The sequence below is a fragment of the Spinacia oleracea genome, chromosome 1 (assembly GCF_020520425.1).
Source record: "Spinacia oleracea cultivar Varoflay chromosome 1, BTI_SOV_V1, whole genome shotgun sequence".
Lineage (NCBI taxonomy): Eukaryota > Viridiplantae > Streptophyta > Magnoliopsida > Caryophyllales > Amaranthaceae > Spinacia > Spinacia oleracea.
In genome coordinates this window covers 70,647,164-70,674,345 of record NC_079487.1, presented here as the reverse complement: position 1 = coordinate 70,674,345, position 27,182 = coordinate 70,647,164, and the positions used below count along the sequence as shown (strand labels likewise).

The 27,182-nt window shown below is 37.3% G+C and overlaps 1 protein-coding gene across 1 annotated transcript; it reads right to left on the bottom strand.

The window, feature by feature from the left end:
- Positions 1–4,252: 4,252 nt before the first annotated feature.
- Positions 4,253–10,546, bottom strand: LOC110791579 (uncharacterized). The gene is made up of 6 exons (XM_021996328.2): positions 10,377–10,546; positions 10,187–10,262; positions 10,003–10,034; positions 4,965–5,206; positions 4,545–4,781; positions 4,253–4,442 (listed from the first exon to the last, which is right to left on the bottom strand). The coding sequence occupies exons 2-6, from the start codon at positions 10,237–10,239 to the stop codon at positions 4,434–4,436; spliced, it is 573 nt and encodes a 190-aa protein (XP_021852020.1). The 5' UTR covers positions 10,240–10,262; positions 10,377–10,546; the 3' UTR covers positions 4,253–4,433.
- Between the last annotated feature and the right edge of the window lie 16,636 nt (positions 10,547–27,182).

The window sequence follows — 27,182 nt, the reverse complement described above, 5'->3', positions numbered from 1 at the left end:
CTGATATTGCTCGTCCTATGCATGGTGTTAAGTTGCTAGGTGGTCCCGCTAGTTCCAATCCAGCTTTTAGTGGTGAGCTTGTGATGCAGAGGGTGACCAAGACCATTGGGCTTATGGATAAGGTTTCTCATCTTGATGATCCTCAGTGTGAGTTATTGTTACTTAGGGCATGTACCGGAGTTTCTAAACTCTACTTTGCTTTGCGTACCTGTCCTCTTGGTATTTTTGAGGCGGCTCAGCGCACTTTTGATGAGGCTCTTCGATCTGCCTTGGAGCGTATTGTAACTGCTTCGGGGCCTGGCTTTGGCGATTGGCAGTGGCGTCTTGCCACACTACCTTTTTCTTTTGGCGGACTTGGTGTTTACTCCGCAGGTGATGTTCGTCATTACGCTTTTCTTGCTTCTCGATTGCAGTCTTTTGGTTTGCAGACAAAGCTTTTACGGCATGCTGGTATTGCTGATCCTGGTCGAGTATTTGAGGATGCGTTGAGTCTATTTAGTAGAACGGTGGAGTATGACATTCTGAGTAACCTTAGTGAGGTCGCTGCCCCTAAACTCATGAAGAAATTGGCAGATATATATTTCACAAAGGTTACTGCATCTGCAGAATCCACCTTCTCTTTATCCTTTCGACAGTCGGCGTTGTGGAAATCGCAGCAGGGAGATCACACCTCTGCTTGGCTTCGTGTGGTCCGCATATCAGGTTTGGGACAGACGATGAATGCTAAGGCTTACCGATGTGTGTTGTGTTATCGGTTGGGGGTTCCTTTGTTCTCTGGGGGCGCCATGTTCTGCTTGTTTCATGGTCTTTGCGGGAGACATCTTTGGTGATCATGCGGTGTCATGTGCTAGCATGGTGGGTATTAAACATCGACATAATGTGGTTCAGGATACCCTTGTTGATGTTTGTTATCAGTCTGGGATTTCGGCACGGAAGGAGGTTGATATTGGTCTATCTAGAGGGAACGATGGAGCTCTCCGACCAGCAGACGTGTTGCTCTACTCTTGGGATCGGGGCTGTGATGTGTGTGTTGACTTGACGGGATCATCTCCTTTGATACAATCTGGGTTGTCCGGCTTTGCTCCTGGCCGGGTTGTGTCTGATGCGGTTGTTCGGAAGCGGGTCAAGTACGAAGCACGTTGCAGGGCCATTGGTTATGGCTTTCTTTTGTTCTCTTTCTCTTCTTTGGGGGAACTGGATAAGGATGCTGCTGCATTGTTGAAGCGGATTCAGAAGTTTTCTAGGACTCGGGACGACATTAGAGCTCGTGTTGCTGCTCATGTTTTCACCAGGATAGGTTTTGCTATAGGTAGAGGAGTGGGGGCCCAGATTGTATCTCGGCTTCCCACTAACTATTTGTAAAATATTTGACTTTGTTAGCATTTGATTTATTAATATAGCAAAATAATAATAATAATAATAATAATAATAATATCAATTATTCCAATAATAAAAATAACAATAACAACAATAATTGAAATTCACAAAATTTTAAATATGTTACGAAATTATGTAACGTAATTTATTTATGGGATTTTTCATGAAATGCCCCTGAGGTTTGCCTTAATGCATCAAATACCCCTAAACTTTCCAGAATGCACCAAATACCCTTGAGGTTTTAAAAAATAACACCAAAAGCCCTTAATGAGCATTTTCCGTCAATTCCGTTAAGTCCCCGTTAGTATGAATTTACTTGTTTGCCCTTACTCACCATTTTCTCTACTAATCCTAATATTAATACTTAATTAAAATAATTAAACCCCTAAAAAACTAATTAACTATTATCTAAAAAAATTAAGCCCCTAAAATAATCTAATTAGCTATTAAAAAAACAAAAAAAATTGACCCCAAAATGTGAATCTGCTATTCTGCTTGCTTGCTTCTTCATTTGTCTTCATCTTCACCTATGTAATTTTGATACGACATCTTCATCATCATCTTCTTTCTCATCTCAAACCACCATGGAAGCAATGACCATCACCATCCTATCCCTAATTAACCGTCTCTCCTCCAATTCGCAAAATCCGCCCCTTTTTCTTTCTCACTCTCGCCCAATTTCTCTCTCCTGTTCTTCACCATCACCATCATCATCACAAAACCCAACCATCAAAACCAAACAAAATCAGCCATTATATATAAGCACCCGGAAAAATTATTCACGAAATCTTCAACAAAACATACCCCATCTCCAACCTACACGGGCGACGTCGGTGGTGGAGCCTGCAATGTGATTGGGGGAGACTACCATGGCTGCTCACAATGAACTCTTCCTCTTATTTTCTTCCAAACCCAAAAAATCAACCCAAAATATCGACCCAAAAAATCACCCAAAATTGAGAAATATTATCTACAAAAATCGAAGAGAAACACCCCTTAATTTGCAGATGATTCACAACAAAAAAACACTCATAATTAGCAGAAAATTCGCAACCAAAAAACCCTTAATTCGCAACCATGGAGGAGGAGAGAGAAAACCCATTTTTTTTTAATTTTTTGTTCGAATTTAAGGATCCATGGAAAGAAGGGGAAGGAAGCAGAATAAAGGAAAAGGAAAAAAAAAAGAAAAAAAAAATAAGGAAAAAAAATTTGATTTGCAGACTCCCTGAGATTTTGGGAAGGAGAAGGAGAAAGAACAAAGGAACATGAAAGAGAAAAGAGAAAGAAAAACAGAAAAATTTAAAAAATTTAACGTTAACGGAGACTTAAATGAATTGACGGAAAATGCTCATTAAGGGTACTTTGTGTTATTTTTTAAAACCTCAAGGGTATTTGGTGCATTCTGAAAAGTTTAGGGGTATTTGGTGCATTAACGCAAACCTCAGGGGCATTTCATGAAAAATCCGTTTATTTATTGTAAAATTGGCAGTTAACATTAATTTAAATCAATTTTTTTTTCAAAAAAATAAGAGTGCCGCCCATAAAAGGCGGCCGATACCGTGGTACATCCGCTAATAATTAACGGCGGCGACCATGGCTCAGCCGCGCAAGATCGATCTGCGGGTCGGCTATGGTCGCAACCACTATTTCTGAGCGGTTGGGCCATGGTTTGGGCCGTCTTCTTTGGGCAGCAGCGGTGCTTGAACAGAATAAAAATAATGGAAGCAGAATAAAGCAACGACGGAGAACAGAGAACGAGGCGTCGACGGAGAACAGAGCAACGAGGCGTCGATGGAGAACAAAGCAACGAGGCGGCAGCAACTTGGAAGGAGAACAGAGCAATGAGGCGGCGGCGGCGACTTGGAAGGATAACAGAACAACGAGACGACGTTGGTGGCGAGACTTGCCCGGATAAATAAGGTCAGTAACAATGGTGATAGAATATATGTAATTGTGTAAATTATTATGTAAAGATTTAGTCAAATATTCCAAAATTGCAAACGATTACTTAGCATTATAATAGGAAATAAACTCCTCAATTATGGGAATATGTCAAGCAATTATGCTGAAGTATGTCACGCAATTTCCATAAACTCCTCAATTACGGAAATCAGCATTGTAATCCCTTGTATGGAATTGGAATGTAAGGGTAAAGGGAGAGGGAGGGTAAAATTGTCCTTTCATGCAACATGTACGGGCATTTTTAGCGAAAGAGAACGTCGAATAAAAATCCCTAAATTAAATTGTTGTTTAATGAAAAGTAAACCAAAAAATGGATGTGGGGTGATTGGATGAAAAAATACAAGGCTAAAATAGAAACATGAACAATAAAATGATGTCCTGATTAGAAAAATAAGAATGATAAAACATGACAGAGGGATAAATAAACGGATTATTTAGCCTTATAAGTTATAATTATAACAATCACAAGCTTAAACTATTTACATTTTAAAAGGTGGGATACTGATTACCGGTACCACCCGATGAATATAACTTTTAAGAGCAACTCCGATGGAGTCATGCCGCATAACATTTTAAGTTAGTTAACTTTTTAGCTAATTTATATTCCAATGGTAAGCTAATTTATCAAACTAACTTGATATTCAAATGAATCTACTTTTACAATTAATCATTTAGTTTAATTTTATTTTAATTACTACTTAAATCCCTACTAGACAACTTTTTTCCAAGCAAAGTAGCTTGCTCAAGCTATTTGCTTGTCCTTAGACAGGCCAATTTATTAAAATCAAACCTATGTTTAAGCTCGTAACTTAGAAACTTTTGTAAATTATAAGCAAGTTCCTAGTGAGTTGCTCTAAATATTTACGTGCGGATTTATTTGTGGAAATGTAATCCAAAGTCAGAAGATAGGAAGTATAGAATCAGAAATAGTAACAGCAAAGTGTAGTTGTCAGAGTAAATCCTTGCAAGTTTATCCATCTAAACATGAATTAAACGCGACTTTGGGAATTAAGCTTTTGCTTGGGAGGATGAGACATTAGTTTTTGCGATTCTGCCAACATCCAAGTTTAGTGACACAGCTCATCTCCCATGATTTATGATTTCTGCAAGTTATGAGAATATTCAGTTCAAGGCCCACAGTAATTATTTAGGTGTAAAAAACAAGTAGAAATCACAGATTGTTAAATGTTAATTCAACTACTTGCCTGCATAGGGAGGTACAACTTAAACTCCGGAGGAAGTTCTTCTTCTGAGTAAAGGCGGTCTGAGAAATAAATCCGTCTCAGGCGACAGTTAGCATGGACTTGGACTCGCAGTGTCTCTACATAGTTGGTTCCATATGCTCGTTTGGTAAAATCAGCAAGATTTAACTGAATTTGATTCCACCCTTCATCCAACTTCAGAGGCATAGTGCATATGTATGGCTTCACTCGAGTCACAGCCTGCGCGCATTATTAAAACATAATCAATTAATATATTAGCCCTTCTTTAAGGCCCCAATGGTACAGACGAGGAGCAACTGATTTTCAGCAAGATGAGCAATTACAAGAAAAAAAAACCGCTTTATTTGAACAAAAACAACAAATAAATTGAAGACAATACATCAATTTGGTAGACTTACAGACTTGATAATTTGAAGCACGAAATCGACGCCTCACGTTCTTATCATCCAGGATTTGAATCTCGAATGTGAAATATTTCTTTAGATTCTTCACAATGATAACCAAGAATGGCAGTTTTATACCAAGTGTTGCAGCTGGATCTGCAGGGCATGTAATGTATGTTGACTGTATGTTTGATCCCACAATCTCAAGAACATTTGACTGGATATCCTCATCCATTGGACGCTTGATATGGCCATTGGAAACTGACAATAGTCACATTTTAAATCTATCAGAAACTTTCTTCTGAAACCATTTACGGTTGAAGGGCGTCATCATAGAGTAATAGGGCATCACTATCTCAATCTTGTACTCAAGCAAAGAACTACAATACTAGTTGGGAAGAATTGAATAGATAAAGAACATAACATTACAACATATGCAAAAGCATAAAACCATCTTGACACCTAAACATAAAAAAAGCAGTGCAACATTTATATTAAGATAGAGATAGCATCATGTAGCTGTAAAAATTGGATAATTTTATTGATTGTACCCAAGATGAATTATTTTGATGATTTTTATAACTTCCTTCCTTTCTTTGAAGACAAATACTCTGCCCAATTAGGACCTATGAACATAAAATTGCATGTTAATCAAGCAGAGGAAAACATAAAGTATACAATATAAAAAGCTGATGCTTAAAAGGACTTTAAGCAAAGGCCTGATCAAATAACAGAAACAGGGAACTTAAAGAAGACATGAAAACATGAAATTGCATTACATTTATTGTTTCAGAGGGACACACTATATCTACATTTTTCCCTGTTCATACAATGAACTATGATATACCTACGTAGTGAAACAAAACTCAAAGAACAATATCATTGACGAGGTCATGAGGCTGGTAGAACATTGCTTTTGGGCTAGGTCATATTTCTATGAGATAGGGAGAAACTGAAAAGGGATAAAAAAAAACTTAATTTTTTGGCAAGACGGATTTTTTATAAAAAGAAAGAAACATGAAATATCCAAGGAGGAGAATATAACCTATGTTCAATTCCACACTTAACATCATCTGAGAACAGACTTGTGAAACCCCAATACGATTATACTCCAATATTTTTAAGGTGTTCCGACACCCCATCTCAAGATTCTCAACATACACATCTCTGGTACACCCATTTTCTTAATATGCTCTTTCTTTAATGCCCAACATTCTGAACCGTATAATAACGCCTGTCTAATTGCACCAAGGAAAGGAAGACAAATAAATCTATCATGTAAAGGCTGTAAGGATATCTTCTTCATTAAAATATTTTATTTAGCTCTGGCCATGAAAACTAATGAATATTTAGGCATGTTGATCGTTAAAAGTACTTCCTCCACGAATAGATGGCAAAGAAGCCCAAACACCCATGATTTTAAACAAGTCATTTCACAGGCATGCTGCCACCTTTGTCGATTTCTCTTCTCACGATACTTTATACATAGCATAAATACATCAAGGATATACACTTATATGGGCATAAAATTGGTGTTTCCCTCGCCAAGAATGTTGTGAGTTTGTGACCAACAAATTTTCTTACCTTCTTCTATTCTACAACTCAATTAATAAATTAACTTTGTCCCTCTCATCCTTCCATCTAGAGAATTATTTTAAGAAATGAATCAATCGTTGAGCAACTTTTGAGGCTCATTTAGTGATACATATGAGGCATGAGGTATACAAGCACATAAAAACAAGCAACTACCAACAGGTCCAACACACTACTCTAAGCCAAAATATCATGGCTAGCGAGGCTTTATTAAAATGAGATGGTCAAAATTCAAAAGAACACAAACGAAATGAACAGTAAAATCTCATGAATTTACCTTCAGACCTAGGGAACACATTATGCAAAACCCAACTCTCGCAATATTCACACATGAATTACACAGTGACGTTCATCAATCAACTTTACACACGACCAGATGGAGTCATGGACTCATGTTATTAGGTGTTTTAAGAAAACAGTGTGTGAAACCAAACATGGAAATTGTTAGCACTTAGGAGAACCGCATGAAAAAGTCACCCATGGTCGTTGTTCTGTGAGGAATGTCTTGGTAGAGTTAACTTGTGATGATTTATGTAAGGTTGTGAACTATCAGGAAAAGAAAGGTGTCCAAGACTGCAACGTGTTTGACATAAAATGAGGGCAAACCTGTAACACTACAAACCACATTCATGTTATAAGGGCTAAGGAGGCTAGGTTATGCTGCCTCTGATGTGGAAGGCGGTTTGTGATGACAATTATGTAGCTCATGAGGGCATTCCAGTTGAGCAACAAATTCAGTCGATGAATCAACCACGACCGGAAGTTACAAGGAGTGCAAAGCTATCATGTTATTTTTTTGAAGATTCTTGCTCCCATTTAAGACTTTTCAATTCAGCTCAAGTACTTATGCGCCTATGCAGTTATGCCCGATACTCATTATTACATGGGAATGAACACTTGATATCTCATGTTGAACCAAAACACGCAGAATTTTACAATGCGGATGAGTCTGACTGTCTTACACTTGGACATAGCCAGTCAAATATAGCATGACTTCACATTTAATCAAAGGGATAGTTGCAAACTCATTGACGCCTTTTAATAGTGGCAATTGTGTATCACAAATTCACAATAAAGCTTAAGATGTTATTCGGCAGGCAGGCCTGGCCAATAATGGGCTGGACCAAATTACACATGCACAGACTGCTGAAAAATGAAAGACAAGTCACTAATTTTGCGCTTCTGGCTTCCATTCCATGCGAAAAAGCAAGAAAATAAGTTGAGTGAAAAATGAGCAAAATCCGGTCTTCCTCTCACTTTCTCTTAAGTCTCTACTCTTCATTTGTCTGCCAGAATGGTAGAAAATTAGGTGCACATCATCTGTGTGCTAGATGGTTCCATGGAAACCTCTACACCCCTCCCATCTCTCCGAAACAGATGAGACAGCTACAGACAGGTGCAAAGTCTAATGCAAATGCATATAGATGAATAAGGAAGCAAAGAGGAGAGAGAAATTTCATGTGCAATTGTAAAGCGTTCCAATTTATCCTAGAGTCAATCTCATTGATGCATCACCACTAATAAGGAGGTCTTACTACTGGGTCCTACACAAGTCCTATAAACTTCAGCAAAATATGTTGCATTAAAGGCTACTGCAAGATATATGCTTATTGGTCAACCTCACAAGCATTAAGCAACAACCTCCTCTAAAGAAGATTGTTTTGAGTTTGATCAGGACAATGTTTCAAACAAAAGCTTTGAACTTAGCCCTCCTTTGTGTATGGATGACACTATATCTTTATCACTTGTCCCAAAAGAATGGCTGAAAGAAAAGATTTATTGTTGGAGGGGAATTTTAAATAAGAAGGCAAAGAGGGAAAGATGTGAAAAGTTAAGCAATAACGTATGACCGTGAAAAGGAAAAAAGAACCTAAACAAGAAACTTTGCACATTGGAGACTAGACCTACAACAAGAGAGAAGGCGAAATCTAAGGCTCTGTTTGGTAGGGTGTAAAACGATTTCATGGAAAACGATTTTCTCCTTTTCAATCATTTTACGTTGTTTGTTATGGTAAGAGATGGCAAAAAATTTCCATAACTCCCTCAACGTTGTTGATTACTTGGGGTTAGCACATGGCGGAATGGGAGGTAGGGACAGACAATGTAAAACTATTTCTACTGGAACGAGAGGAAAGTCAGTTGTCCCTGTGTTGTGCTTGGGGGAAAGCAAGGAAGAATGGGAACACAAAAGGTGGAAAAACCTTTTCCACTTGAAATGGAGGGAAACCACTTTTTTCACCTTTCCTCCTTACCTCCCTCTCCCTTCTTCCCCTCAATCTTCACCATCTTCTCCCATTTTCTTTTAAGGAACCAAACAAAGGAAAACTAGTTTAGAATTGTGTTTTCCCTCGGGAAATGTTTTCCATGGAAAATCATTTTACACCGAAAACGTTTTACACCAAACCAAACGGAGCCTAAGAGAAGGCAAGGATGGAAGGCCGAGAGACATTCATGTGCAGTATTGAAGTCACATTAGAACATATAGGCAATAGAGAGGAGGGAAATTGATTAACAAAAGGAGATTGACCTGGTGTCCTCAGAAAAGGATACTGTTATTTGACTATATCATCTAACCTCACCTTAAGAGTCCCCGTAGACAAGAAGAAAGAGAGAACATATGAGGTGGATTTCTGGGATAAGCACAAGTATCATGAGACCCTAATAAGCTGCCAAGGTATGCCATTCATTCAAGAAAAATTACTTCCTGATGATCATGTGCCATATAGAGTACAAGAATGAGTATCGTTTGCTGATTGATACCCCTATCACTCAAACCCCCACGGGACCTTTTTTGACACCTCTCTAACCATCATAATCATATAACAGCGTAAGGGGGTATAGTAAAGAGGGAAAGATAAGTGAATTATCTGTTTAACACATCTAGCTGCACCCATCCAAGAGCTTAAAGACTACCAAATATGACTGTATAAGAAGCAGAAGCAGAACACCAACCAGGACAAACGAAAAAGGCCTTTCTCGTTGCCAGTTCCATAATTTATTATCTAATGAATATGGGGTCTCTATGTACATTTATAACCGTGAAATCCCCAGAAATGAATTTCAGACATCTATCTGAGCTCTACACTAGACTAAAAAGTATGAATAACACCCTATTTTCATAGAATAACAAGAAAGTCAATATCTTTCACAGATCACATATCTTCCCATCCCATCAAAACCATAAGCTCGAGATCTCCCGGTGGGTACTGCTACAAATCTATAATGCCATTGCAGGTATTGTTCAATAAAACAAAAAAGCATCTAATTCATTTCAGATAATGAATACAATGATCAAGTAATTTTCCAACAATCAAACACCAAAATATAGGGTCCTCAAAGAACAGTTTGAACATGCCAATTCCCTGTAACCCTGTAAGTATATTGATACTTTCAAAATAAAAGTCACAGACAATTACACATCAACTCAACCCAACATTAAAATCATTTTAACTTTCTTTTTTTACCTTCTTTATCCCATATCTGCAGAGGCTTGCTCCTATATGAAAAAATAAATTCATATTAACAACAACAACAACAACAACAACAACAACAATAATACCAAACCTCAATCCGAATGACGGGGTCGGCTACACGAACCACTATACGATTTCGATTAAAAAACATTGAAAAACGACAGTCATTACATACCCAAGACTGTATAATATGGACAGAAACCCCGACTGGAATGTATTCTTAAACATTGTTTAGCTCCCTCAAATAAAGGCTGCATTAAGAACACAAACTGAATTATTGCTAACATATTGTTAACACTGCCGTATCGAGTTGGGGGAAAAACTGAAATTGAAAGGACAACGATGATAGAAATTGAGTGATTTACCTAAGAGAAAGATTCTGGTATTCGATTTCTGGAAGTAGTTGATCCTCGAATCCGAAACTACAGATGGAATTGGAGAAAAGGTATACGGTACTACGATTTGGGCTGCTCGCCGGTCAAAAACAGCAAATTGATTTACACCCGCGTGCACACCGGTCAAAACGATATAGTTTTAGTCGTCTTAACCTAAATTAAATTAAAATAATATTGAAGTTTAATCAACAAATACTCTGTAGATCTAAAGATACTAGTTGTTGGACCGTGTGTGTCCCAAAATAAACAAAATGATTTGTAAAAAATATTTCTTAAAAGATTGAATGTTATAATATTTGTTAAATTCAAGAAGTATAATAAATGTAAAAATTGATATGTTCAAGTTAAATTTGCATGTAATAGACAATACGAAACCATAAATACGTTTAGAATGTAGGTGTCAGTGATAGTTTGGAGGCACAATAGCAAGCCAAAATATTACAAAAAATGTTAGTGTTTCAAAAGTACTTAATGTTTCATCCTATAATCTTCTCCGGAAAAAAAGACACATTATATATATACTATATAATAATAATAAGAATGTCATTGGCTATTGTGAGGCTTTTAAAACTTCAACCCATACTCTCATGCAATCCCACCAATTCCACTCAAAACCGCCCGATATCCAAATTGTATTTTAATAAATAAAAAAATCAAAAGAAAATGAAAACCCATGTAATATCAATAACCTAGCAAAGGAAACTGCTCCTCCACTTTCATGGAGAAATTAAATCACAACAACAAACTACCCAAGTCTTCAACAACGTCTTCTTCTCCTCTCCCTCACGGTTCACCATTATCTCCTTTCTATCTCCTCTTGTACCTCTCTTCTCCTCTTTCTCTCTATCGTATTCTCCAATTTTCCCAACTCTCGATAATTTCTGCAAATAATTCGATTTTATTTTCTGATTTGTAGGTCAAGAAGGAGGGGGGTATTTGTAGTTGACATCCACAACTACAGGTACGTATAAGTTTAATTTCATTTACAATTGATGTTTGAGAAGAAAGCAGTCGTACCTTTAACCGTTATTCTTCTTTTTTTTTCTTTTTTTTTTTTACAGCTATTACAGAAGAAGAAAAACAGAATTAGCCCCCTTTCCTAGCACAGTTGGCCAAGTTATGGGCTTTACTTACTTGTTGTCTGCTAACCTTAATACAAATAAAGAAATCTATGGAGCTAAGAACTTGCATAATATCATGAATAATACTTGCAATGTTCGTAGCAGCAAATTCCGGCTTGTTGAGTGCTTCAACTATGCCCTTGCAATCAGTCTTGATGATGATGTTTTTTTTATATATGAGAACCTTGTAACAGACCCCATAAAACAGCATAACATTCATCTTGCTACGCATCCTGGGCGAAGATTCTACAGCCTCCTTTGAGTCTTGGACTCTGATGAGTTTCTTCTTCCCATCCTACAGCTGCAACCCATTGCTTTCCCTTCCCCTTCTTTTTCCACGCTGCATCCACATGGATGGAAATGAACTCTCCACCATTACAGCGTCCTTTTTTAAAGACAGAGATTTTGTCTTTCAGGTTTGTAGGAGACGGAGCACGCTGCTGCTTAACTCGATTACTCTTCACCTCATTTGCTATACCCCATCGTTGGACATGTGACTGTGCAACTCGGAGTACTCCCTCCGCGTTAACACTCATGCCTCGAAAAAATATTTCATTTCAATGTAGCCATATAGACCACAAGATTGATATGAACTGCACAATACGGGTCTCATTTGCCCCATCCTGGTTGAAAAACACATTCAAGAAATTCATTAGCCACTGTTGAAAGGAAATGTTGGGGGCATTGTTGGACACCATACCCAAGGCACTACTCCTCCAAATCCTCTCCGTAACTTGGCACTCTCGAAATAGGTGGTCCTGAGATTCATCACACTGGTTACAGAAAGCACATTGCTGAGTCGTGCTAATACGTACCCCTTTTTGGAGGTTATCCGTCGTGGGGAGGATAACAGAACAACGAGACGACGTTGGTGGCGAGACTTGCCCGGATAAATAAGGTCAGTAACAATGGTGATAGAATATATGTAATTGTGTAAATTATTATGTAAAGATTTAGTCAAATATTCCAAAACTGCAAACGATTACTTAGCATTATAATAGGAAATAAACTCCTCAATTATGGGAATATGTCAAGCAATTATGCTGAAGTATGTCACGCAATTTCCATAAACTCCTCAATTACGGAAATCAGCATTGTAATCCCTTGTATGGAATTGGAATGTAAGGGTAAAGGGAGAGGGAGGGTAAAATTGTCATTTCATGCAACATGTACGGGCGTTTTTAGCGAAAGAGAACGTCGAATAAAAATCCCTAAATTAAATTGTTGTTTAATGAAAAGTAAACCAAAAAATGGATGTGGGGTGATTGGATGAAAAAATAAAGGCCTAGGGTCATAATTTATACGAACAATTGAAGTATTCAAAGGGTAAGTTTTTGAAAGAAAAATCAGTCATACACTTGCAAACACAATAGCCGAAATTCCTAGTAACCTTAAGGGCGATTCTAGTTGGTCTAACTTGAGGCGGATCCGGACGTACTGTGGACTATCTACGGAGGGACGACAGTTGGAGTCCTAAAGACTTGTTCTTATTCGGTTCGGGCGCAGCTAGGGAGGGCACGCTACAAAGTGTATGCTCCTAAATTATGCTGAATGATTATGTGTAAATAATATGTTTCCTGGCATTAAGGTTTTTCCGCATGATTTATGTTTTGTCATATGTATCATAACCTAACACCTCCCAAGCCAACCTTGTTGAAAATAATGAGGTGATAGCCGCGGTGGTGGTTGAAGCCAACTTGGTGGAGAACAAGGTGGAATGGATCTTGGATACGGGAGCATCAAGACACTTTTGTGCTAACAAGGCTATCATGACGGACTTTGAGGATGCTACCGATGGAGACCATGTTTACATGGGATATAGTAGCACCGTCAGAGTTCTTGGGAAAGGGAAGGTCCACCTTAAACTCACTTCCGGAAAAACCTTTTTTTGAATAATGTCTTGTATGTTCCCTCCCTTAGGAGGAATCTTGTTTCGGGTGCCCTTCTCAACAAAGTCGGCCTAAAACTTGTCTTTGAGGAGGACAAGATTATTATCTCTAAGAATGGAGACTTTGTTGGGAAAGGCTACCTTAGTGAAGGCTTGTTTGTGTTGAATGTTTTGAACAATAATGAAAGTACTTCTTCTTTTTCTTACATCGTTGAGTCTATGGATGTTTGGCACAATCGATTAGGACATTTAAATGTTTCTTACATGAAAAAGTTAAAAGACATGAACTTGATTTCTTTTGATAAAATTGACAAAGCCTCTAAATGTCCTTGTGTTGAGGCCAAACATACTAAGAAACCATTTAAGCAAGTGACAACGAGAAGTACTAAATTGTTAGAGTTGATTCACTCGGATTTAGCGGACTTTAAAAACTGCACTACTAGTAGAGGTGGGAAAAATTACTACATAACTTTTGTTGATGATTTTTCAAGGTTTACTAAAGTTTATCTTTTGAAAACTAAGGATGAGGCCGAAAGTGCATTTTTAAAGTATAAACTCGAGGTTGAAAATCAACTTGACCTTAAAATTAAAAGAGTTAGAACCGATAGAGGTGGTGAATATGGAAAAAGGTCTTTAAAAGAATTTTGTGAAACCAATGGAATTCTCCATGAGCTAAGTTCTCCTTACACCCCACAACAAAATGGTATTGCCGAAAGGAAAAACAAATCTTTTAAAGAGACTATGAATACCATGCTTCTAAGTTCCGGATTATCCAACATGTGGGGGGGGGGGGGTTTATCCGCTTGTTATGTACTCAATAGAGTGCCCCATAAGAAGTTGGATAAGACACCCTATGAGCTTTGGAAGGGTTATAGTCCTAACATGAGTATTTTGAAAGTGTGGGGGTGCTCAGCCAAGGTTGCTTCCAGATTTTAAGAAAACCACCATTGGGTCTAAAACTTTTGATTGTGTGTTCATTGGTTATGCTCATAATAGTGTCTCATATAGATTCATGTTTTTGAGTGATCATTCTATTTGTTAATCTAGGGATGCAGTTTTCTTTGAGCATACTTTCCCGTTGAAATCCTCTTTGTCTTCTCATGTGCATGAGTCAAGTGTTGATGTAACTTTGGATGTTTATTTTTCTAGTCCTAGTGTTCCTCCTCCTCCCACTATAGTGGAAGAAGTCCAACCTAGGAAGAGTAAGAGGCTTAGAGTGGAGACTACCTTTGGACTAGATTTCTTGACCGTTTTTCTTGTAGAAGACTTTGATGTGGATTATTTGAGTAAAATAGTTGTTTCTTTTTTTCTCTTAGAAGAAGACCCAAAGACTTATAGTGAAGCTATGAAATCCATAGATGTTAGTTTTTGGAAAGAGGCCATTAAAAGTGAATTAGATTCAATCATGTCTAATCATACTTGGGACTTATGTGATTTGCCTAAGGGGTCTAAACCCATAAGTAATAAATGGATCTTTACTAAGAAGAAGAAACCCGACGGCTCTATTGATAAGTTTAAGGCTAGACTTGTTATTAGAGGTTCACCCAAAAAGAGGGAATTGACTTTTTTGATACCTACTCACCCGTGACTAAGATTGCCACCATTAGGACTTTGGTTGCTTTAGCGGAAATTCATGACTTAGTGGTCCATCAAATGGATGTTAAAACGGCCTTTCTTAATGGTGATCTTGATGAGGAAATTTACATGACTCAACAGGAAGGTTTTGTGGTTAAAGGTCAAGAGCATAAGGTGTGTAGACTTAAAAAGTCTTTGTATGGTTTGAAACAAGCTCCTAAGCAATGGTATAAAAAGTTTGATAGTACCCTTAGGAGTGATGGCTTTGTGACTAATTCTTTGGACTCTTGTGTGTATTCTAAAGTGTTTGATTCCTCTTGTGTTATTATTTGTCTCTATGTTGATGACATGCTTATTATGGGCACTAACCTTGAGGTTGTGAATGACACTAAAGATTTTCTGTCTACTAAGTTTGAAATGAAGGACTTAGGTGAAGCCGATGTGATCCTTGGTATCCGGTTGACCAAGTCCAAGGATGAGTTCTCAATTAGTCAAACTCATTATGTGGAGAAAATCTTGAAGAAGTTCGATTGCTATGATTTGGAGCCATGTAAGACACCTTGTGATGCAAGTGTAAAGCTTACAAAGAATAAGGGTCCAAGCGTGTCTCAAGAGCAATATGCCAAGGTAATAGGAAGTGTGATGTTTTTGATGAATTGCACACGTCCCAACATTGTGTATACGGTAAGTATATTAAGTCGATATACTCATAATCCTAGTAGTGAACATTGGAATGCACTTCATCGTTTGTTTAGGTACCTAAGGGGTACCATGGAGGTATGTTAGCATTTTAATTGCTTTCCTAATGTTTTGGAAGGTTATAACTAGTGGAAAAAGGCTTATTTGCATCCCCGCATTTTCCACGCCATTCTGAACATGCGAAGCAAATAACAAATTTTAGCATAAAATTTAGTCATTTGCATCGCAAATTTATAATTCTGCGTGGCAAATGACTCTAGGAGCACCCTAGAGTCATTTGCCACGCAGAATTATAAATCTGCGACGCAAATTACTCAATTAAGTGCATCGCAGATTTATAGTTCTACGTGGCAAATGACTCTAGGATGCTCCTAGAGTCATTTGCCACGCAGAATTATAATTCTGCGATGCAAATGACTAATTTTTTTTTTCGAATTCGCGCTCACCCTTAATTGCAAAACGAATATTCATCTTACTTAGGTTATTGCTCGACAAATTAACACCAACACTAGCACCCTCCCCAACGAAACCACCACCAACACCAACACTAGCTGGCGGCACTGCCGTCGTTGCTTCGCCGCCTTCCATCGTTGCCGCGCCGGCGTTCACTGCTTCCCCTCACTGCTGCGCGCGAACAATTCAGCTTCCCCTCACTGCTGCGCGCTTCACTGCTTCCCCTCACTGCTCCGTTTTTAGGGTCGCCTCCCACGCCGCCGCCCACGCCGCCACCCACTCAGCCGCCCTCGTTCATTGTCGTCTCTCCTCTCTTAGGTATTGAATAGTTTTGATATTTATTGAATTTTAATTGTGTATTTTAATTTTAATTGTGGACATTATAATTGAAATTCAGAAAATGACGGGATTATAGAAATTAAAGGTTTGATGGTTACATCAAGTTCACTGATTGATTGGATAGCTCTTTTATTGGGTTTAAAAAAAGTGAGCTCAAGTATGTGATTGAGTGGGGTTTTGATTAATGTTTTTCTTTTTCGAAGAATTGATGCGATGAATCAAATATTACGATTCTATTCTAGTTCTTATAGATTTCAGATGGTGTTCTGTCATCGTACCCTGAGTCTTTCGGTGATTGGTTGTTCGACCTCCATACTCATGCTTGACTCACTAGATCTCAGGTATTTGTGGTCAATGAGGTGTGTGTGTGACTAGCACGTTCTGGTCTTGATGGAGGACAGTTAAACTAGCTAGAAGTATGACTGAGGTACCATCCTGAAGCCATTGGAAATTATGGGGATGCCCAGTTACCCAATAGCCTTATGGAGCAACTATTCCTCTCTTAGTTTTAATGTGGGAATACTCATTAGTTCATTACTTAGATAGTCAGATGTTGTGACCTCTCTAACTTGAGCAAACTGGAGAGTTAATAAGTGGCATTCTAATTGGAGTTGAACTTCCAATAAACGTGAAGTCCTTGCTCGGTTTTATGAATGCATGATTCTTAATCTTGAATAAGGTGTCTCTGGCTCTCTTATTTTCTTATTCCACCAAATCCAACTCTTAAAGGTAGGAGAAGAGGTGTCAAGATTCAGTGAAGGGACAATGTAGCTGATTTGTTTTAAGTGAAGAGAGCAATATGTGTAGATAATTGGAATTCCTCAATTTGTGGGTGAAACCATGCCAGGATGATAAGCAATGAAAAAAGAACTAAGCGTTTTTGAAAGATAATTGCTGTTAGATTAAGAATCAGTCTCCATTTAGCAGAAGAGGTATTGAAAAAGTAATGGAAGAAGAAAGATTTCAGAATGAGATTGAGAAAATTGAGTTAATAGACAATGATGGTCAGTATTAACACTTACGAGTTATGATCCAAGTGACATCCCATTTGAAAGAGCAAATTAATTGGTAATAGGAGTGGATTACTGGACTTGTAGCAATGTGGAATTTTCCTGTGCTTATATATTTATGTCTCTTTGCGTTGATGGACTTTTTTTCTGCCATATGTTCTTGAGGGACTGTTCTCCTAGGCTTAGCATATATCTTAAAAGTGTAACTTATCAGCAAATTCAGTGGAGTAAAGTGCTGGTGTTAGAAATGATTCCAGTGAATGTTTTGGCGTTATTATTAGCCGTTATTGATGTTGTGTACTCCATTGCTTTGATGAACTTTATTTGCACTTTTCAACCATTCTGTTGCTTGTCATTATCTCCAATAATGCTTGACTGGGTAGAAATCTTCAACTGTTTATATCTTCATGTCTCCAGGGGTTGTGTGGAGAATTGTCAAGAGACGGGTTGTGTTGGAAGTCAACAATGCTTTCAGCATTGCATATTCACCGATGATGGTAACATTTCTGATGGTCGGTGGTACCTCCAAGAACCTCTCTATCTGAAATGGAAACAATGGGATTGCCACAGTGATTGCCGCTACTATTGTATGCTTGCAAGGGAGGAGGAAAGAAGAAAGCTCGGCGAGAAGCCTGTCAAGTATCACGGAAGATGGCCTTTTCGTCGTGTTTATGGAATTCAGGTTCTTATGTGTTCCTGTTTGTTGCAATATGTTAGATTATTTTGCAGTAGTATTAACTTTATTTTTCCTTCAATTAGCAAGTTCAAATATTTTCGACTTGTTTCTCCAGGAACCTGTTTCTGTTTCTTTTTCTGCACTCAATCTTGCTATACAATTTCATGGTTGGATATCTTTCTTCATTCTTGTCAACTACAAGCTGCCTTTGACGGATAATCGAAAGACGTACTATGAGTATTCTGGCCTTTGGCATATCTATGGTGTCTTAGCAATGAACTTTTGGTTCTGGGCTCCAGTTTTCCACAGCCGGTAAGAACTCATCGTCTCATCCTTTTGTTCTTTTCTGTTTAATTCGATTATTATGCATCTATTATAGCTGTAAACCTGTAAGATATCCCTAAATTTTTGCCTAAAATGACTTAGAATGACCAAATTAGCCTTAAATGTGAAATAATAGATTGTAAAGAGCCTTAGAAAGTTGTAAATATGCATATTAAACGTGTAATAAGTTTGAAAACATTCCTTAGGTTCTTTAGTTCAAAGTTGGGTTCAAAAACTTCATTTTTGCCTAAAAATGACTTAGAACGACCAAATTAGCCTTAAATGTGAAATAATAGATTGTAAAGAGCCTTAGAAAGTTGTAAATATGCATATTAAACGTGTAATAAGTTTGAAAACATTCCTTAGGTTCTTTAGTTCAAAGTTGGGTTCGAAAACGTCATTTTTGCCTAAAAATGTCCTAGAACGACCCAATTACCCTTAAATGTGAAATAATAGATTGTAAAGAGCCTTAGAAAGTTGTAAATATGCATATTAAACGTGTAATAAGTTTGAAAACATTCCTTAGGTTCTTTAGTTCAAAGTTGGGTTCGAAAAATTCATTTTTGCCTAAAAATGACTTAGAACGACCAAATTAGCCTTAAATGTGAAATAATAGATTGTAAAGAGCCTTAGAAAGTTGTAAATATGCATATTAAACGTGTAATAAGTTTGAAAACATTCCTTAGGTTCTTTAGTTCAAAGTTGGGTTCGAAAACGTCATTTTTGCCTAAAAATGTCCTAGAACGACCCAATTAGCCTTAAATGTGAAATAATAGATTGTAAAGAGCCTTAGAAAGTTGTAAATATGCATATTAAACGTGTAATAAGTTTGAAAACATTCCTTAGGTTCTTTAGTGTTAGGTTATGATACATATGACAATTCATAAATCATGCGGAAAAACCATTTAGCCAGGAATACATATTATTTACACATAATCATATAGCATAATTTAGATGCATACTCTTTGTTGCGTGCCTTCCCTAGCTGCGCCCGAACCGAACAAGAACAAGTCTTTAGGACTCCAAGTGTCGTCCCTCCGTAGATAGTCCACAGCACGTCCGGATCCGCCTTAAGATTGACCAACTAGAATCGCCCTTAAGGTACTATTATTTTCGGCTAAAATGGGCAAGAGTTATGGCTGATTTTTCTGCTTAAAAATCCTAGTTTTGAATACTTGAAAACTTATATATAAATAATGACCCCTAGGCCCTTATTTATAGAGGTATGGAAAAGGAATTGTAATCCTACTAGGATGTGGATTTGTTAATTAGAACTTTATTAGGACTCTAAATAACAAAGCAATTCTAATAAGATTAGGATTTTAATCTTCGCACGAATCCCAATAGAATTAGGATTTCCAGCATACTCATCGCACAAGCCGTGCACCCGCGCAGGCCTTGCGGCCCACGACAAGCGCACAGCCCATGTGCGGTGCTGCGTGCGCGCGCGCGCCCTTGGCTGGGCCTGGCCTTGCGCTGGGCCTGGTCGAGGCGTGCGTTGCGTGCGGCTCGCTGGGCGATGGCCTGGCTTCGTGCTGGGCCTTCGTCTAGCGGGCCTCGTCCGATGCTAATTCGTACGATACGCTTCCGATTAAATTCCCGATTCCGGAATTCATTTCCGATACGAACAACATTTAATATTTCCGATTCCGGAATTAATTTCCGTTTCGAACAAATATTTAATATTTCCGTTTCCGGAATTATTTTCCGATTCCGATAATATTTCCGTTTCTGACAATATTTCCGTTTCCGGCAATATTTCCGATTCCGGCAATATTTCCATTTCCGATAACATTTTCCGATACGTACCATGTTTCCGTTTCCGGCAACATCTACGTCTTGGATAATATTTATATTTCCGATACGATCCATATTTCCGTTTCCGGCAATATCATCGTTTCCGGAGTATTCATTTCTTGCCTGTGACGATCTCAGCTCCCACTGAAACCAAGATCCGTCGATTCCGAATATCCATAGATGGAGTATTTAATGCCATTAAATACTTGATCCGTTTACGTACTATTTGTGTGACCCTACGGGTTCAGTCAAGAGTAAGCTGTGGATTAATATCATTAATTCCACTTGAACTGAAGCGGCCTCTAGCTAGGCATTCAGCTCACTTGATCTCACTGAATTATTAACTTGTTAATTAATACTGAACCGCATTTATTAGACTTAACATAGAATGCATACTTGGACCAAGGGCATTATTTCCTTCAGTCTCCCACTTGTCCTTAGGGACAAGTGTGCATTTCTTAATTCCTTTGTCGCTCGATGCTTGCTCTTGAACATAAGGTAAGAGTTGTCATCCTTATTATGTCCAGGGGTGTTTCTCGGTTTCAGAGTTCAACTGATCAAATAGACAGATAATCATAGCCTATGATTCATCCGAGCACGGCCATGCATTTCACAGTTTCTAGCTCTCCGAGTGGCCTTGTACAACTTTTAAGCATCTCATCCCGATTTATGGGAGGACAATCCCAATCTTGCGATCTTGAGATTAGACTTCGTTTGATAGGTGATTACCTGAGCGTTGCCTTTATAGCCTCCTTTTACGGTGCGACGGTTGGTCAACGTCAAAGTAACCAGTTCTCAAACAAGTAATCTCAAATCACTCAGGTATTGAGGATTTAGTGTCTAATAATTTTAATGAAATTTACTTATGACAGATTTTCATCTCTTACAGTAAAGTTTCATAGGTCTTGTCCGATACTAGTCTTCCCAAAGTAAGTATCTATGCAAATGATTATGACATTGCCATGTCCACATAGTTCAAGAAACAAAACTACTAGTCATCTTGCATTCTAATCGTCTAACGTTTTCTATGCGTCCAATTTTATAGAAAACTCCGACTAAGGACCATTTTCAACCTTTGACATTCAAGTTCACTTGATAGACATTTCTTAGTCACAGGACTGGTCCTGACAGTCTATCTTGAATATATCGTCAAATTTGAAGGGACTCATCATTTAATACTAAACCAAGATTAAATGGAATATGAAAATACATTTCATATATGATAAATGTTCAACCCCAATGTTTTATAACCATGGGCCTCAAACCCATCTTCTAAAACAATTCATGGAATTCAAAGCTATGCTTGATTTCCAGTGCTACAACGTGAGTGTTGCTTCTCACTTGTTGCATAGGTTTAGTTATCATGCTTTGCCAATCTTAATATCCTTTTCATCGAATGTTCTTCGAGATATGATGATAAGATCTTTTCGAGTTTGTTTATTATGTGATCTAGTCTTTCTTACTTCGATGGTGGTTTTACTCATTTTGCAATGAAGAACCATCAAGTTAGCAGACGTTTTTCTTGCTTCAAGAGTGGTTCTACGCATTTTTCAATGAAGAACCATCAAGCCAGCAGATAGGTGATCTACCCAAGTTCAGTGAAGAACTTTAAACAACCTTGTTTTATTGCTTCTTAGGCAATAATTACTTTTACTTCAACTGTATAGGTTGCTAGTGATGCTTTGTTTGGATTTACCTATCCAGGCAGTTCATAGATATGTGGAAGATTCTCCAACTATATCTTAGAACATAGAAATTATTATTTTAATTTCCCACGCAACAACTCATGGTCTCCAACCCATGTTGCCATTTTCAAAACACGATGCTCTATAGCTCGTCCTTATCAATGGGTAACTCCAAAGGGTCTTGCTTGATCCTTTGCCAGTGTTTATGCGTGTAGCATCAATATTTAGCATATCTTTATTTCCTTGAATCAAGAACTATTCCTATGTACCTTTTCAAGTACCATAAGTATTCTTGATCTCAATCTAGTTGATCTTTACTTAGATCAATAGAGATTCGTATATGTTCGTCATGCCTAAAGTCATACGATACGTTTTTGGCGATACTCATATTATATCATACATGATAAATTCTTTTGCAGAATAATTCCCAATTGAATTCTATTCATGTAACTTTAGCTTATCTAGTTTCAGTAGATACTAAATTCAGCTAAATTCTTTGACATATAATATAGGTTAAGAATCTCATTTAGACTCTTTGATGTTTAACTTAGTAAATGCTTATACATAGTTCAAACATCCTTTACTTAGATTTATTCACATGGGTCGAATATCTCCAATGGAGACTTTCGTGTTTGATTTAGTAAATGCCATTACTTAATCCAAAACAATATCATAAGATCTTTGTAAATAGATCTTAATACCCAGTATGTACTAAGTTTCGCCATGGTCCATCATTGATGAATAATCTCAAATCTAAGTCATTAGCATTTGAATGTTATTTTACAATAGAGAGATATGTGTGTGATACACATAGGACCAATTAAGTTTTTATGTACTCCCACTAAACTTCTTATATATCTATAAGAATCATGTATATTTTATGAAACTAAAATACTTATTAGCTTCATTAAAATATAATTCCAATCCCCAATTGCTTGCTTAAATCTGTACTTAGATTTTATAAGCTAGCTTTCTCTTTCAAGCATTTATTTGGATCCACAAATCCTATGACATACCATGTACATAGTTTATTCCAACATTTGATTGAGGAATACGTTTTGTCATTCAATTCACTAGTGGAAAAACTACCTGTTGAGGGGGGCATTTTGGGCTTATTGAGGCGAACATTGCCCGCTTCGACAGACGGGGCTTCAACAGCTCACTGAGCTGTTGAGGCGGGCTTTGTTCGCCTCAACAGGCACTCTGTTGAGGCGGGCTTTCAAAAGTGAGCCTCAACAGCCCTAAACCAAAGGGGAAAAAAAGGACCTGTTGTGGGGGGCATTTCAAAAGCCCGCCTCAACAGACACCTCTGTTGAGGCTCACTTCTTAAAAGCCCCCCACAACAGACCTGTATTCTTGGCACCATAATTCATATGTTGTTGAGGCGTACATTAAAAGCCCCCTTCAACAACATTAATTTTTTTTTCCAAATTCTTTTAAAATATAAAATAGGTAGCAATACCTAAATCTAGATATATACTCCATTGAGTATTGAAACCTGTACACCAATCAATACCAGAATAGCAAAGGTATGAATCTGCTTATTTTTAATAAATAAATCATTACATTAACTTCATTTATAGTAACCCAAGCGTATAGTACGTACGTTTGCAATTTTAAACACCTAGCTAGTCTAACAAATTACAACTAATATTAACAAATAAAGACAAAAGGCTAGAGAGCTAGTCTAACAAATTTCTCTAATCCGGCCACTTAGCTCCCTTTAGATCATGCATTATAAACCTTAATTAAGGCAGTGTTGAATTTCTTCCAATCGACTCGATCCCTGCAAGATGGAAGGAAAATATACATGAGTACCAAAGTTTACACTCACGATATTATCTTTACATTCCACTGAAGCATAAAAACATATAGTTGCAGACTATAGAGATAATTAAGTTGTTGAAAACCATGCAGCTAAACATGTACTTCTAATTGCTCTGTGAGCATTCAAGTGTCCACGAAAGCTGATGCCTGTCAAACCATGATTAATTAGTTGGTGGAACAGCTCTAATTTAGACAGATCTAATGCATATTAATCATGTAATAAGAATCAAATGAGTCGTTAGGTTCTGTAGTTCAAAGTTGATAGCGGAAATGTCATTTTAGCTCTAAACATGACCTATAACGACATAATGAGCCTTAAATGTGCATAAATAGATTCGAATGAGTTTTAGCTAGTTAAAAATATGCATATTAGTCATGTAATAAGAATCAAATGAGTCCTTAGGTTCTTTAGTTCAAAGTTGGGAGCGGAAATGTCATTTTAGCTCTAAATATGACCTATAACGACCCAATGAGCCTTCAATGTCATACATAGATTGGAATGAGTTTTAGAAAGGTAAAAATATGCATACTAATCAGTTAATAAGAATTAAATGAATCCTTAGGTTTTTTACTTCAAAGTTGGGAGCGGAAATGTCAGTTTAGCTCTAAATATGACCTATAACGACTCAATGAGCCTTAAAATGTGCATACGTAGATTGGAATGAGTTTTATAAAGTTAAAAATATGCATAATAATCATGAAATAAGAACTAAATAAGTCCTTAGGTTCTTTTGTTCAAAGTTGAGAGCGGAAATGTCATTTTAGCTCTAAACATGACCTATAACAACCCAATGAGCCTTAAATGTGCATAAATAGATTCGAATGAGTTTTAGAAAGTTAAAAATATGCATATTAATAATGTAATAAGAATCAAATGAGTCCTTAGGTTCTTTAGTTCAAGGTTGGGAGCGGAAATGTCATTTTAGCTCTAAATATGACCTATAACGACTCAATGAGCCTTAGAATGTGCATATGTAGATTGGAATGAGTTTTATAAAGTTAAAAATATGCATATTAATCTTGTAATAAGAATCAAATAAGTCCTTAGGTTCTTTAGTTCAAATTTGAGAGCGGAAATGTCATTTTAGCTCTAAACATGACCTATAACGACCTAATGAGCCTTAAATGTGCATAAATATATTCGAATGAGTTTTAGAAAGTTAAAAGTATGCATATTAGTCATGTAATAAGAATCAAACGAGTCCTTAGGTTCTTTAGTTCAAAGTTGGGTGCGGAAATGTCATTTTAGCTCTGAATATGACCTATAACGACCCAATGAGCCTTAAATGTGCATACGTAGATTCGAATGAGTTTTAGAAAGTTAAAACTATGCATATTAGTCATGTAATAAGAATCAAATGAGTCCTTAGGTTCTTTAGTTCAAAGTTGGGAGCGGAAATGTCAGTTTAGCCTAAATATGACCTATAACGACCCAATGAGCCTTAAATGTGCATACGTAGATTCGAATGAGTTTTAGAAAGTTAAAACTATGCATATTAGTCATGTAATAAGAATCAAATGAGTCCTTAGGTTCTTTAGTTCAAAGTTGGGAGCGGAAATGTCATTTTAGCCTAAATATGACCTATAACGATCCTATGAGCCTTAAATGTCATACGTAGAGTCGAATGAGTTTTAGAAAGTTAAAACTATGCATATTAGTCATGTAATAAGAATCAAATGAGTCCTTAGCTTCTTTAGTTCAAAGTTGGGAGCGGAAATGTCATTTTAGCCTAAATATGACCTATAACGATCCTATGAGCCTTAAATGTCATTTTAGATCATATGCAATTAGAGCCGAAAACCTGCCACTCTTGTTTACAGGTGGTGCAGGTCAAGAGAAGGGGCTAATCAATTTAAAGAAAGTGGAAGAAGCTTACAGAAGACATAGGACGAACATATTCAGCATATGCTTACTTTTTGGAAGCATAAATATTGTTTCCTGGTGTACTTGTTACTATGTTTTAAAGCTGACTTTAGAGAGAGAGTTCAATAAGTGATTCCAAAGAAAGAAAATTAGGAAAGGAAATGAGCGGTTCTGGTTCGTACATTCAGAAAACTTAAAGTGACTAACAGATAATCTATCAACCAAAATTTGATGATGATATATATGAAACCCGAAGTTTCTCATACTTCCTTGGACTGACTGTGCTGTGAAATTGCTAAAGTTAAAGACAATAACGAGCTAAGTGAATAGATTCCTCACTGTAACAACAATCTGTTCTAGCTAGTTCTAATCAGGAAGTGTCCTTACCTTGATGTCTGGATGAGTTAAAATATACTCTCCAAGGAGATGGATCTAGAGTGAAACCATTAACACCGCTTCCAGTACTCAAAACAAGCTGTAAAAACAACAAAAACTGTGATGTTTTAACCACCTCAATAAAGAAATAAATTAGAAAAAAGAAAGAAAACAGGAGGAGGCTGCCACATAATTTGATTTCTACAATTTTGCAAATTCAAACAGATAAAACAATTCAACACAATGACGGACCAAGCAAGTACGAAGGAAACAGTTAGCACACAAAATGATAATATTTTTTTCCTTGATTTGTTGCCATAGTTTACCAATCTGCTATAGTTAGCACCACAATACGTGGGCATAGATCACCGACAGTATATCTTAAGATCAGCTGAGGCCAACCTGAACTTATCGAAAAATGGACTATATTAGTGTTAAGTTAAACTGAACTAATTGGAATTCAACTGAGCAAAAGTGAAATTCTAAAGACCGTTACCACTACGGCACTACCTGACAAGCAGAATTGTAGCAGTTATTAATGGTTGTAAACAGCCAAGTAGTATAAGTAGAGGTGGAGAGGAAAGAGAAAGTTATTCAAAAAATTATAGAGAGTTAAAGAGACTTGTCACCTAATCAATCGAATTCCCCTTCTCCTATTTGTTTTGTTCAAAGTTGAGGCACGCAGATCAGTGCACAGAACTGCACAGTTCTGATCTGAGTTAAAGAGCCAATCAACCGAATTCCCCTTCTCCTATTTGTTTTGTTCTTGGTCTCGTTGTTTAGCCTTGTATTTGGGTGTTGCTACCGTGGTTCTTGTGTCTGCAGGAGAGAGTAAAGCTAGGGCTTTACACATTCTCAATCCAGAACAAGGGGAGTTTCTTTCAGATAAAATGGGTTAGAAAAAACATTCTCATCAATCTCTTCATTGCTCTCAGTTCTTCACCTATCCTATATATTGATTTCAGAGTTCAAACATTTGGAATTTCCTGAACACAACTTGTATTAAATGGCCTTTGCATGTCAGACTCAAAAACGGCTTGTAGCATAATATTCATACACATCAATAGATTTATGATAAGGTCAATTATTCACAGCAGCATATTAGTATTCACAGCAGCAGCAAGACCAGCAGATTAGTATTCA